At 42.0% G+C, this 13901-nt stretch overlaps 1 protein-coding gene across 10 annotated transcripts in view; it reads left to right on the top strand.

Moving 5' to 3' along the window:
* Window positions 1–13901, top strand: part of RUBCN (rubicon autophagy regulator) — a 63989-nt gene that overhangs the window by 27331 nt on the left and 22757 nt on the right. For 6 of the 10 annotated variants that reach the window (XM_007171624.2, XM_007171626.2, XM_007171627.2 and 3 more), the window contains 6 exons: window positions 5523–5606; window positions 7788–7947; window positions 8588–8694; window positions 9726–9882; window positions 10515–11048; window positions 12438–12482. In XM_007171624.2, the coding sequence (XP_007171686.2) occupies window positions 5523–5606; window positions 7788–7947; window positions 8588–8694; window positions 9726–9882; window positions 10515–11048; window positions 12438–12482 (1087 nt within the window). The remainder of the gene's footprint in view (window positions 1–5522; window positions 5607–7787; window positions 7948–8587; window positions 8695–9725; window positions 9883–10514; window positions 11049–12437; window positions 12483–13901) is intronic. The other 4 variants (XM_007171631.2, XM_007171628.2, XM_007171630.2 and 1 more) reach the window with 1 other exon arrangement.

The following is a 13901-nucleotide window of genomic DNA, read 5'->3' as shown; positions in this document are numbered from 1 at the left end:
AGACAAAAGATCCATACCAACTTCACTGCTGCTCTGTTCTGCCTTGTAAAGACCTAAAAATTAAAGTCTGTATTAAGGACTTGTTTTTCCTTTTCATTTCCTCCCTAAAGATTAAGGCTTTCAAAGGCTTCTGGCTGCTGTGTCATCAGGAAGCTATTCTGGGTGTTGTGCTCTTGGAGGGGGGAAGGGATACAATGATTCATGCTGGCCATATCTCTTCTGTGCTTTCCTAGGGATGTGTTATGGAATGTGAAGTGTATTTTTTTTAATCACTCAGGGCCTTAGGAAACTCTAATATCATGACCATATTCTTAGAAGGATCTCGTTTTCCTTGACATCCTGCATCTGGGCTACCTTTTAGTCTTTCCATAACGCAAAGTATATTTGATAACCCCTTTTCTGCTGCTTAGAAATGTGGAGACGCTTAATCCTGGAGATTTCTCAGCTGACTAGAAATGCAAAGATTCCCCCCACCTTTTCCGACACTAAGAAGAAACCTGTACTTGGCAGTATAGATGGCCCAATTTAAAAAATAGCAATAATAACAAAAAAGACCTCTGGATATATATATATATATATATATTTTTGGCCACGCCGTGTGGCATGCAGGATCTTAGTTCCCCGACCAGGGATCGAGCCGGTACCCCCTGCATTGGGAGCGTGGAGTTTTAACCACTGGACCGCCTGGAAAGTCCCTGTGTATTTCTTTTCTGAATATGTAAGTAATATACATGTTTTTATTTGCTGAACATTTGGGAAATACCAAAAAGAGTTTAGAAGAAAGTAGATTCTATTTTTCTATGCATGTACATGCTTTTTAAAATATTAAACTTGAACTTTTCCCTGTATTACCCCCATTTTCCTTAGATTGTCAATCTTTTCCTACAGATTTGTAGAATCTCTTTATTAAGGGAATTAGTTATTTGTCTGTAATGTGTATTGCAAATATTTTTTCCTAGCTTGTCTTTGACATTTCTTTTGTTGTTGTTGTTTTCTTTGAATTTTATTTTATTTGTTTTTTTATACAGCAGGTTCTTATTAGGTATCCATTTTATACATATTAGTGTATATATGTCAATCCCAATCTCCCAATTCATCCCACCAGGGCCACCACCCCCCCTGCCACTTTCCCCCCTTGGTGTCCATACGTTTGTTATGGTGGCTTTTACTATACAGAAATATCAGATTGTTAGTAAGTCAAATTATTCATTTCTCTTAGGGCTTCTGGGCTCTCTTTGATGCTCTGAAGGGGCTTTCCCACTATACGATTATTAAAAATGTTTCTCCATGGTTTCTTCTGTTACTTTTATGGCTTAATGTTTTACATTGAAACCATTCTATCTGTAATTTATTTTGAATATACTTAATTTCCTTGGCACATGGATCTATTTCTGGATTTCTGTTATGGTCTGTTCTCTATTTGTGTGCTATCACCACTCAGTTTTAATTATTGTAGCTTTTCATTATGGTAGGAGTAGTCCCTCACTCATATAGCATCTTTTGTTGTTGATTTTTTCCCCCAACATTCACCTATTTATCATTTTATTTTCCTGTTAACTACCGTATCATTTTTTGATAAGGACAGGAAAAGCCTTCTTACACATGACCTGGATCATTAGCTGATTGATTGAGGGAAATTAAACATTGTTAAGAGATATCACTCAAACATTTTATTTTAATTTAAAACATCCTAAATTTACATTTAATTAACAGTCTTTGGGTATAGGGTCAAACCTCTTCTGTGAGAATGAATCCACTGATGGAGTTCCATATCATCTTTCTTGTATAAATTACACCCATAATACATCATACAGGACTTCCAGCTTCCATTTCTTTATGTTGGACTAGCAATTTAAAGATCCTATAATATGAATATAAAACGTTCTACATTTTTAGGCTTTCTCCCCCCAACTTTGAAATTGTCTTGTCCCTACTTAATTTAACATCAAGTTTTTATTGAGGTTTCTGTGTGTACATAAGTAAATTGCTGGATCATATGGTAAGAGAATCTTTAGTTTGAAAGAAACTGCCAGACTATTTTCCAAAGTGGCCATACTATTTTGCATTGCCACTAGCAATGAATGAGAGTTCCTGTTGCTCCACATTCTCACCAGCATTTGATATAGGCATTGTTCTGGATTTGGGCCATTCCTTTTTTTTTTCCTCCGCTTTGGGCCAATTTAATAGATGTGTATTATGTTGTTTTAATTTGCATTTCCCTGATGACATATGATGTGGTGCATTTTTTCACATGCTTATTTGTCATCTGTATATCTTCTTTGGTGAATTGTCTGTTAAGGCCCATTTTTTTTTTTTTTTTTTTTAAGGAGAACTTGAGCTGTTTTTTTTTTTTTTAAGAAATTCACGTTCTTTTATTTATTTATTTATTTATGACTGTGTTGAGTCTTCGTTTCTGTGCGAGGGCTTTCTCTAGTTGCGGCAAGTGGGGACCACTCTTCATCGCGGTGTGCGGGCCTCTCACCATCGCGGCCTCTCTTGTTGCGGAGCACAGGCTCCAGACGCGCAGGCTCAGTAACTGTGGCTCACGGGCCCAGTTGCTCCGTGGCATGTGGGATCCTCCCAGACCAGGGCTCGAACCCGTGTCCCCTGCATTGGCAGGCAGATTCTCAACCACTGCGCCACCAGGGAAGCCCAAGGCCCATTTTTTAAATTGGATTGCTTGTTTTCTTATTGTTAACTTTTAAGAGTCCTTTGTATATTTTGGATAACAATCCTTTATCAGTTTTGTCTTCTGCAAATATTTTCTCCCAGTCTGTGGCTTATCTTCTCATTCTCTTGACATTGTCTGTCAGAAAGCAGAAGTTTTAAATTTTAATGAAATCCAGCTTACCAGTTCTTTCTTTGAAGGATCATGCCTTTGGTCTTGTATCTAAAAAGTCACCACCATACCCAATATAGGTTTTCTCCTATGTTATCTTCTTGGAGGGTTATAGTTCTCCATTTTACATTTAGGTCTGTGATTCATTTTGAGTTAATTTTTGTGATGGGTATAAGTGTTGTCCAGTGTTTCAGCACCATTTGTTGAAAAGACTATCTTTGCTCCATTGTATTGCCTTTTGCTCCTTTGTCAAAGATCAGTTGACTATATTTACATTGGTCTGTTTTGGGGCTCTCTAGTCTGTTTCACTGATCTTTCTGTCTGCTCTTTTGCCAATACCACGCTGTCTTTATTACTGTAGCTTTACAGTAAGTCTTGAAGTCAGATAGTGTCAGTCCTTTTTGAAGAAAAACATTGTTCTTCTCCTTCAGTATTGATTGGCTATTCTGGGTCTTTTCCCTCTCCATATAAACTTTAGAATAGTTTGTGGATATCTACAAAATAACTTGCTAGGATTTTGAATCAGATTGCATTGAATCTATACATCAAGTTGGGAAGAACTGACATCTTGACAATATTGAGTCTTCATATCCATGAACATGGGTTATCTCTGAAACTTAGTTCTTTAATAGCTTTCAGCAAAGTTTTATAGTTTTCATCATAGAGATCTTGTATATATTTTGTTAGATTTATACCTAAGTATTTCAGTTTGGGCGGTACTAATGTGTATGGTATTATTGTGTTTTTAATTTCAAATTCCACTTGTCCATTGCTGGTATATAGGAAAGCAGTTGACTTTTATATATTAACCATATATCCTGTGACCTTGCTATAATAACACTTACTAGTCCCAGGAATTTTTTTGTTGTTGATTCTTTCGAATTTTCTACATAGACAACCATGTCATGTGTGAACAAAGACAGTTTTACTTCTTCCTTCCCAATCTGTATTCCTTTTATTTCCCTTTTTTTTGTCTTATTGCATTACTGGCAAGGTATTTCCTGACTTCAGGGACAAAGCATTGATGGAACCAATCCAGAAAAAGGGTTCTTGTTGTCTGGGCCTTCTCGTTGTACGACCAGAAGACTGGCAGCTGGTGTTTATCTTTTCCCTTCAAGGCTTGAGGATTAGCAGCTTCATAGATAAGGGCAATTCTGATCATAAACCCGACTGCATTTGCACAAAACAGTGGAGTAAGCCTGTCCCTTCCTTCTTAAATCCTGGTGCTCGCTTCTCTTCCTTACTAGTAAATGTCCTTTGTGGCATTTTTTTCCCAGAATAGGGATTCCCTAGCTTTAGATCCTCCACCTTCTTTTTGCTTTCAGTTGTCACATAATGACTTTGCTTTTTCTTGAATCATGTTAGAGTCCATAGGTATGCCTTCCCTATAGCAATCCTGTACCCACATAAAAGCTGAATTTTTCAATATGAGATTAAAAGGTATTTCTCAAAAAGTACAAGGTTTTTGTGCCTGCTGGAGTAGCTGCAGGCACAGCTTCACGAATTTCCTTTTCTTTTTTTACCATGGTCCTTACACTGGATTCACTTATCTTGAAATGGTGGGTAACTGCAGCTGCAGGCCTCAATCTACGGTGCATACCAAGCAATTCAGCTTTTTCTTATAATGTCATGACTTCTCTCTGCTTCTTGGGAGCACTGCCACCATCACTAGTAGCACTTCGTATGGGTCCCCTGGTGTTATTCAGGGTCTTTGGTATTACACTAAACACAATGGAAAATACACAAGAGCTGGGAAAGGTCACTTCTGACTGCAGTATGTAATTTACTGGAGAGACGAACTGCTCATACAGAGATGACTAGTGTCACACGGCATTTTGAGTGGACACTCACAACACTTGAGCTCACAACAATAACAACAGGAGGTGGCTACAAAATTATTATAGTGGTATATAATTGCATAAAATTAACTACAGTTAATTTTATGCAATTATTTAATACTGCTTCTTAACGTCTGTTTATATTTCTCTTGACGGCACATGGCACCATCTATGGTCCATAAGTGTTGTGTGTGTAAGTTTTGATAAACTTTAACTTTTTATAATAGGTTTGTATATATTTTATGGTAGTAAATGATAAAATAGGATAACATCTACCTATATTTTATGCATTCATGAGATCTCTAACTTTCCTAATTTTTTCAATATTTCTAGGCTATGCAGTTCATCTGCAAGTTATTTTCAAATTGTTGCAAATCTCCAATAAATTTTCCAATATATTTATTTTGAAAATCCACTTATAAGAGGACCCACCATTCAAACCCGTGTTGTTCAAGGGTCAACTATATAGCCTTCTATATCATATGCATGTATTACCTCCTCAAAAGAACAATTAAAATAATTTTTAACAATTATTCTTTAAAAGGGTGAACATCTGTATGTATTCCTTTTATTGCTGCCGAGAACCTTTGTTGAGGAAAGGGAAGGTTAGGCTTTGCTTTTTTTTTTTTTTTTTTGGCCTTGCCGCATGGCATGTGGGATCTTAGTTCCCTGACCAGGGATCGAACCCACGCCCCCTGCATTGGAAGTGTGTGAAGTCTTAACCACTGGACCGCCAGGGAAGTCCCAAGGTTAGGCTTTTCTTTTTCCTCTCTTTGAATGTCAGTACGAGAACTAGATGTGGTCCAAAATGGTAACAATGTGTTTACCTTCTGTCCCCGAAACAGGTGTATTGCCGCCAGACTGATTACTGGCAGTTTGTGAAAGACATCCGCTGGCTTAGTCCCCACTCAGCCCTTCATGTAGAGAAGGTAAGAGGTGAAGGTAACCACAAGGCTTTAACCACAAGTTTCCTATTAACTGAGGAGAGGAAATTATCCCTGTAGGACTGATTTGGAGGGGAGGATGTTTTACTTTAAAAAATAAGCTTTGCACACCCATTGCTCTAGGCCACTTTCCCTCCTCTGGGGAAGACCTGAGAAAGTTTTGTTATTTTCAAAAGATTTGCAAATATGGGACCAGAGTGAAGCTTTTCAAAATCTAGGGCAAATGGCAAGAAGTTTCCTGAATGGTTGGGGGTAAGTAGGACTGATATGCTGATGACTGTTTAAGGAGAAACGGATGCACCAAATAGAAAAAAAATGTGAGGTTTCTGGAGACCAGTGTCAAATGGAGCCTAACATGTTCCCAACAGCATTGGAGAGTAGAGTAGCACTGTATTCTTCCGTCCTCTCAGCTCAGCATAATACCCCTGATTCCCAACCAGAGACACAGTGCTCTAGGAGGTTAGGTGACTTGGCCAGAGTTACACAGCTAGTTCCACATCAATCACAGCCAAATTTATATATTTATTTATTTAACCCTTGCCTATGGAAATTTTCATATACATTCAAAATTAGAAGAGTGTAATGAACCCAAAAATATCACCCATCTTCAATACGTATTGATTCATGACCAGTCTTGTTTCATGTATATCACACCCACTGCCAGATTCATTGCCAAGGTGATGTCCGGAAAAGTAACCTATTTTTAAATGATCAGGGAACCAAATCACAAGGTATCACTCTGGCCTTTTTTGTGAAAAAAAGGCCGGAGCCCAGTGATTTTCTTACATGGATTTTTTTTGTCCTTATCACTTTATTTTTCCCACCAAACCCCCCTCTAACTTTTTTCTCTAAAATATATCGTGGGACTTCCCTGGTGGTGCTGTGGTTAAGAATCTGCCTGCCAATGCAGGTGACACAGTTTCGAGCCCTGGTGCAGGAAGATCCCGTATGCTGCGGAGCAACTAAGCCCATGTGCCACAACTGCTGAGCCCATGTGACACAACTACTGAAGCCTACGCACCTAGAGCCTGTGCTTCTCAACAAGAGGAGCCACCACAATGAGAAGCCCGTGCACTGCAACAAAGAGTAGTCACTGCTCGTCACAACTAGAGAAAGCCTGAGCGCAGCAACAAAGACCCAATGCAGCCATAAATAAATAAATAAATAAATAATTTTTAAAAATAAAATAAAATATATTGCTGTAGTCATTTCCTCTTAGAAGCTGCCTGAAATTGCCATCCATACATTTTTTTGCAGTGATCCTGAACTATGAGACTTGGCTTTTAGAAACAGCCAATAGAAGGAAGTTCCAAATAGAGAAATGCTGTGGCGAGAGCCAACAAGACGTGCTCAGCTGATTTCTCTTTGGTGAAGAATGTTTGGGGGCATTTTTCCGAGATTTTTTTACCCCAGGTTTTTCTTGCATTCTTTTCTGGAGGCTACCTGAAATAGAGGACTCTGTGAGAGAAGCCGAGATGTCAAGTTCATTCTTCCTCTGAATACCCCGAGAATAGATGCCTCTTTGGAGTTACAACATAAAGAGACAGACGCGGCAGCTTTGTCCTCTCCAGGAGCTGCATATCACGTTTTAACTGCTTAGTCCCTTTCTAGTGGCCCAAACCAGCAGCGGAGCCATTAATCCCTTCCTTCCCTCTCCTCCCTCTATAACCTGTAGATGTTAGCTGGAGGGCAAATATCTCTGGTTACCTCCTCTTACCTGTCTCAATTTAGTTCTCAGGTCATTAGGCCTCGATCTTGCTGGATTTACCAGGAAGTATATATTTTTTAAATTAATTCATTTATTTTTGGCTGCGTTGGATCTTCGTTGCTGTGCGTGGGCTTTCTCTAGTTGCAGCAAGCGGGGGCTATTCTTTGCTGTGGTGCGCGGGCTTCTCATTGTGGTGGCTTCTCTTGTTGCGGAGCACAGACTCTAGGTGTGCGGGCTTCAGTAGTTGTGGCACACGGGCTCAATAGTTGTGGTTCGCGGGCTCTAGAGCACAGGCTCGGTAGTTGTGGCACACGGGCTTAGTTGCTCCACGGCACGTGGGATCTTCCCGGACCAGGGCTCGAACCCGTGTCCCCTGCATTGGCAGGCGGATTCTTAACCACTGTGCCACCAGGGAAGCCCTGGATGTCTGTTTTGACTCATGCTTCTTTGCCTCCTAGTTCATCAACTTGCAGGAGAATGGCCAGAGCAGCACTGACGGCATGAGTGAGCGTGCCGTTGCGGAGCTGTGGCTGCAGCATAGCTTGCAGTACCACTGTCTCTCAGCCCAGCTCCGACCTCTGCTGGGGGATAGACAGTACATCCGAAAATTCTACACAGGTGGGTAGAGGTCACATAGCCAGTACTGGTCATGTACTTCCGCATTCTCTTCTACTTTACTCTTCCTTTATAGACCCACTGTTACCCCAGGGTCTCAGACTTTTACTTGATGCCATAGAGATTCTAATCAGAAACACGTTATCTAGTCTTCTCTCTAACCTGCTATGTAAAATGCAGTCAAGCTTTATGCTAAGGTATTTCCCTACTCCCATATACGCAAATCAGTAAGAGTAACTACTATTTACTGAGAGTTTCCTATGTTCCAATCACTGTTATCTATTTTTTATACATATATACCTAACAGCAGCCCTGAGAGTTGGGTATTGATACCCCTGTTTCCCAATCAGGGAAGAGCTCAAGGAGGTTAGGTGACTTGGCCAAAGTCACCCAGAGCCAGAGTTCAAATCTGGGTCTTTCTGATTTTGAAGCCTCTTGTCATGGCCTCTGCTATACTGCACATGATTTAGCCTCTTCTGTACTTTATTTGTCCCTAGTTCCCCTCTGTCCACAGTGGTATGATTCTCCTCAAGTCATCTTTGCCTTTTCCCTCTTTCCTTCCCTGAGCTTCTCCCAGGGCCATACAGGGAGGCTGAAGTTCTCCCTAATGGGCTCCATCATTGCGGCAGTTTTCTCTCCCCAGATACTGCTTTCCTGCTAAGCGACTCCCATGTCACGGCCATGCTCCAATGCCTAGAAGCAGTGGAACAGAACAACCCTCGTCTCCTGGCTCAGATTGATGCATCTATGGTAAAGTGGCCGAAGAATTATCTGTGTCTATGTTCTGGCCTCCTAGACCTCACCATGATGTAACCGTATGTAGCAAACTACTTCACTTAGGCAATTGTGAACTGAAAGGCTTTCATTAAAAACAAAAAATCTTAGAAGAGGAGGTACCATTAAGTACCTATTGAAGTAAAATGTCTATTTGTAAGTAAGCTTAAGTCTATTTGAGGAGGGAGGTGTCTATTTTTTAAAATCCTTAAAAAAATCTGCAGTCTGAGTAAGCACCTTCTTAAGGGCAGGCTTGATAAAATGCTAGGGAGAGGAGGGATGATTTTGAGTCAGGCTGACTATAGATAGGGTGTCAGACGTAGTGTGGCCTGATGTTACACAGGATCATTTTTGTCCAAGAAAATTTTGTTGTTTTATGTTGCTTATTATTAACTCTCTAATTCACTCATCCCGTCACTAATATCAGTGCCTCCGCTAGAAAGGAATCACAATCCCTATTTCTTTTGTGAGGGATCCCCTATGTCTCCTGGTTTTTCAGTTTCAATTCTTGCTTACCATCTATTGAATACTTTCTACGTGCCAATCATGGTGCTATGCTCAGTACATGCATCATCTCATTTAATCCTCAGAACTCTATAAAGTAGGCATTAATCTCATTTTATAAAGGTGGCCACTGAGGGACAGAGTAGATAAGTCACTTGCCCAAAGTTTGGACCAAATAACTTGTAAGTGATAGGGCCTGGATTTGAGCCCCAGCGTATCTGACTTCTGAGTGCATAGTCTTAAGCACTTTGCTGTACTGCCTCCATGATAAGCATTCCTGGTCTGACCACCTAGGATTCCAGTGCAGAAGCTGTGGTGTATGGCAGGACTTTGAAGTTTCAAAGCTGTATGCTCTAATAGAGGATACCTATGCTGTATCTACTGGCCCTGGCTGCAGTTCACGCCTGCTGCCAAAGGCCAGTTCCTACCAGCATTTCTGTAGTGCTAAGTGCTCCTCTTCTGAGGGCCTCTATCCTTGACTCTGACACGTGTTTTTTTTGTAGTTTGCCAGAAAGCATGAGAGCCCGCTGCTGGTGACAAAGAGCCAGAGCCTGACAGCTCTGCCTGGTTCCGCATACACCCCTTCAACCAGTTATGCTCAGCATTCCTACTTTGGGTCCTTCTCTAGCCTCCACCAATCCACACCCCACCATGGCTCAGGTATGGGGGCAGCAAGGGGTAGTCAAGACATGTATCCCCAGGCCTGGAAAGCAGAGGACTTAGTGGGTGCTCACAGGCTGGCTATAGATGGAGCCTTGGGTTGATGCAATTTGTCAAACTTCATGTCTTAATATGGAAATCTTAAAGAGGTATATAGCAACTAGCCTAAGATAATTCAGTAGAATCATTAAAGTAACAGAGGCAAGAGATGTGTTTAGTTTCCCCTGGGTTTCTAACCCACATTGCCAGAAGGCATTTCAATAATAATAGCTAACATTTATTCAGTGCCTGCCATGTGCCAGGCTCTGTTGTAATCAATTTGTATATATTATCTTGTTTGATCCTCAAAACAGTCCTACGAGGTAGGTGTTATTATTATTGCTCATGTTACAGATGGGGAATGCATACTAATAAGCAATGAAGCCACTGTCCCAAGAGCTTATGCTTTTGGCTTAGCTGCTTCTAAGTAATTTTTTACTTACCTTGAATGATTTAGCCTTTTCTGACGTGACACCGTGTGTCCTGGGCACCCAGTAACAATAGGGAGTTTGGTTCTTAGTTGTGGAGAAGCCCTTCACAGGTACCAAAGGCTTCCAGCTCACCTTTCCTTTCCCTTTCTTTTTATATCCTAGAAAGAAGATCTACTTCCTTTTCACTCTGTGGCCCATGCCAGAAACCTCAAGAAAGCAGAGGACATGTCTCGCCAGCAGAGGATCAAACCGTCCAAGCCCCTCTGCTTCCAATCTCTGCATTAGCCGGGGACTCCCCCTCGACCCCAAATGAGATGAGCTCCAGCACTCTGACCAGCCCCTTAGAAGCACCCTGGGTTATCAGCCAGAATGATTCCCCAAGTGATGCCAGTGAGGGGCCTGAGTACTTGGCCATTGGCAACCAGGACCCCCGAGGCCGGACCGCCAGCTGTCAGAGTCGCAGCAGCAATGCTGAGAGCAACAGCTCCAATTTGTTCTCCTCCAGCAGCTCCCAGAAGCCAGATTCTGCTGCTTCCTCTCTAGGGGACCAAGAGGGAGGTGGGAAGAGCCAGTTGTCCAATGTCCTTCGCAGGTCTAGCTTCTCAGAGGGGCAAACACTCACTGTCACCGGTGGAACAAAGAAGAGCCATACTCGCTCCCATTCGGATACCAACATTTCCTCCAGAGGAGCCCCAGGTAATGATAACCACCAGCCCGTAGTCAGTAAGGCGGCCTCCTGAATTTCAGGTGGAAGGGAGAGTTTGTTCTTAAGGGTCTTCAGATGGCAGAAAGAGAAGTTATGTTTCTGATGATATGAAGAGTATATTGCTTATAATGAAAAAGAGAAGTTTGTAATATAATGTGGATACCTAAGAAATCTCTCTGAGAATATTTATGTTTGTTCCTTTATGCATTGCTAAATAGTAAATGCTTTCCTGGATTCTTTCACTAGTTCTTTAGCACCAGAGGATAGTGTGACTAATCACAGTCCGAGTTTTAAAGCATCTCTCAGACAGAGGGAAAGTACTAATGAGCTTTAAAAATAATCCCGTTAAATTCCTTCCCTTCCTGTGATTCTGGAGAAGTTTGGTCAGGATATAATAACAAAAAGAGAGAGGCAAACTGATGTTAGGGTTTCCTTATTAACACTAGAGATGTAGTGAGTATGGAGTGATGGGACCTAGTAAACAAGTAAGTGGGGTTGACTGCTCCATCACTAATTCAGGTTGAAAGGCAGTCGGGTAAGGAGGCCTTGGCTACTAGGACCTCCTTCACACAGACACCAGCTGCTAGCAGAGAGCACCTTAGGCATGGCCAAGGCGGTGTCATTGCTTTTGCCATTTCCCCACTATCATCTTTCCTAGGTTGTTGGTGTCTGGCAGGCTTTGGTTGGGTTTCATTCGTAAGAGCATCTCCATAAAAGCAAGTGGAAGGCCAGTTTGTGCTCAAGGCCAGTTCTGGGTGGAAAAGCCTCAGAAATAAAATATAAAAGTAAAGTATAAAAAATTAAGAGCAAAAAAGGAAGATTTCCTTTTACAACTAGAGCTGCTATTGATTTCTCTTTGTAATTTCTAAAAGGTGAGAGCTAAGACCTTCATCTGAAACCTCTGAATTGCAAACTTTTGTCTCTGTTTTCCCCTCAAGAATGTGGTTTGGCTCATTGGAACTCGTTAGAAAAAAAATCGCCAATCAAAGCCTGTCTTCCCATGAGCCTTCGTAGATGTGAAGAGTGCTTGGGTTAGACCCTTACTTCACATCTCCTGGAGCAGACCTGGTGTCTGCTGTACTCCAGGCTACTGGTGTTTGAGCATGTAAAACTTCCCTGCCCCCATTCTTGCATCCATGCGGATTCCAGAAACTGCGGTAACCTGCATTGGAAAAGGGAGCCAGAGAAAACCTAAGCAGAAGGATCTGAGGGAGTGTGGGTCATGTGCAGCTTCTCGTACGAGTCATCTTTCCCTCTGCGCTAGGGTTCCCTCTCAGGAGTTAAGCCCCAACCTTTGCTAGTTAAGAAGACGCTCTTTTTCTCACTCTGTCTATTCTCGTGTTCTGGACTTTCCTCTGCACCTGTCTGTCTACATACAGGAGGCCCCAGGAGTATCACCATTATAGTTGAAGATCCCATTGCAGGTTTGGGAGCCAGTCCTCCTCCTCTCTGTCCAGCCCCCGCCCCCACCTCCTTGTGTTCCTCTGTGACCATCTTGCTTAGTTTCGAACTTCCTTTTCCATTCTGGTGTCAAATCAAGTCTGGCTGGCCTGGTCCTGTAGTTATGCTTAGACCTGTTGGTAAAATAATACCATTGTTTTGCATGATATGTTTTTTGCCCACGACTTCCAAATGCCTCATTCAGTCTCTTAACAGCATCCAGGAGATAGAATCAAGACTTGTCAAGCCTGTATTGCCCAAAGGTGAACCTGAGGTCTGCTGTTTGTCTAAGACATCATGATGAATCAGTGGCAGAATTTTTCGTATAACTGAGTACTTACTACAAATTACTTTATTTTCCATGATTTAACACCAGAATGTGTTTTCTCCTCTTTCTGTGGTCTTGGATGTGAGTGCATGTTTTTGCCTCTCCTGGAGTCCCCTGTTTCCTTTTTCTTACACCTGTCTTCCTTCCCCTGTAAATTTCTCCCCACCCCCTCATTCCAGCCATTGCACAAGGTTTTTCTGTTGACTTAAGTCTGTTTCTTTGGGTTTCACAGTGGTGTTCAAACTGCATATTGTGTTACATTCTGGGTACATCATGCATGGAGATATTGATGCTAGAACGTGTCTGCAAGACGGAGTGGTAAGGGAGAACTGAAAACTGTGGCCTCCTGGTAATGGGTGAAGCCACTGGGTATGTTAGCTTGGCAAAGAGGTTAAAGTCTGCGAGACCTTCGTTTAGAAGAGTGTTGTTGTTCTTAAGGAGATAAGAAATTGTAAGACGACAGATTTCAAGTCAGTATGAGGAAATTCTAAGAATTAGAGCTGATCAGTTGAATGGGCAGCATCAGGAGGTAGTGAGCTCAGTGAGCAAAGGCTGGATGGCCTTTACGTGCTGTAAAGGAATAAGGTTCTGGTGTTGGAGTTTGTGTTGTGCACTGAGTTTGACTGGGGACCTCAAAGGTTGCCTCCAAATCATGGTTTTTTACCAAGGCGTCATGGTGACTGCTGGTTTGTAGTGAGGAGCAGAGCCCACTGCCAGGACCACCAAGGGAACACAGAGTTATCACTTACCACGTAGTAGCATTTTTTGTGAGAGGAGCAGCTGACAAATTGGCACCATCTGTCAAGGAAATGGGTTGGATGCTGCTCAATCATTAGTTCTCCCAGCGCACCTGTTCATTTCTCAGGCACCCACCTGCTTTGCTGCCTGCTCTTCCTTCTGTGGCACTGGGAATTTTGTGTTTCCCTTTGGAGAATATCAGTTTCCATTTCCTGTGAACCATGCCTGCTGCTATTCCTCCACTCTCAATGTTCCTTGAAAACTGCTACCCAGACACTTCCTACTTGGCCAGGCTTCTCATGAAACCTCTCCCTTCCTTCCCCAGGAAGGCTGGGTC

Source organism: Balaenoptera acutorostrata, chromosome 4 (assembly GCF_949987535.1).
Source record: "Balaenoptera acutorostrata chromosome 4, mBalAcu1.1, whole genome shotgun sequence".
NCBI classification, from domain to species: Eukaryota; Metazoa; Chordata; class Mammalia; order Artiodactyla; family Balaenopteridae; genus Balaenoptera; species Balaenoptera acutorostrata.
Note: the sequence above shows the minus strand (reverse complement) of the source record. Positions and strands in the feature narration are given on the sequence as shown.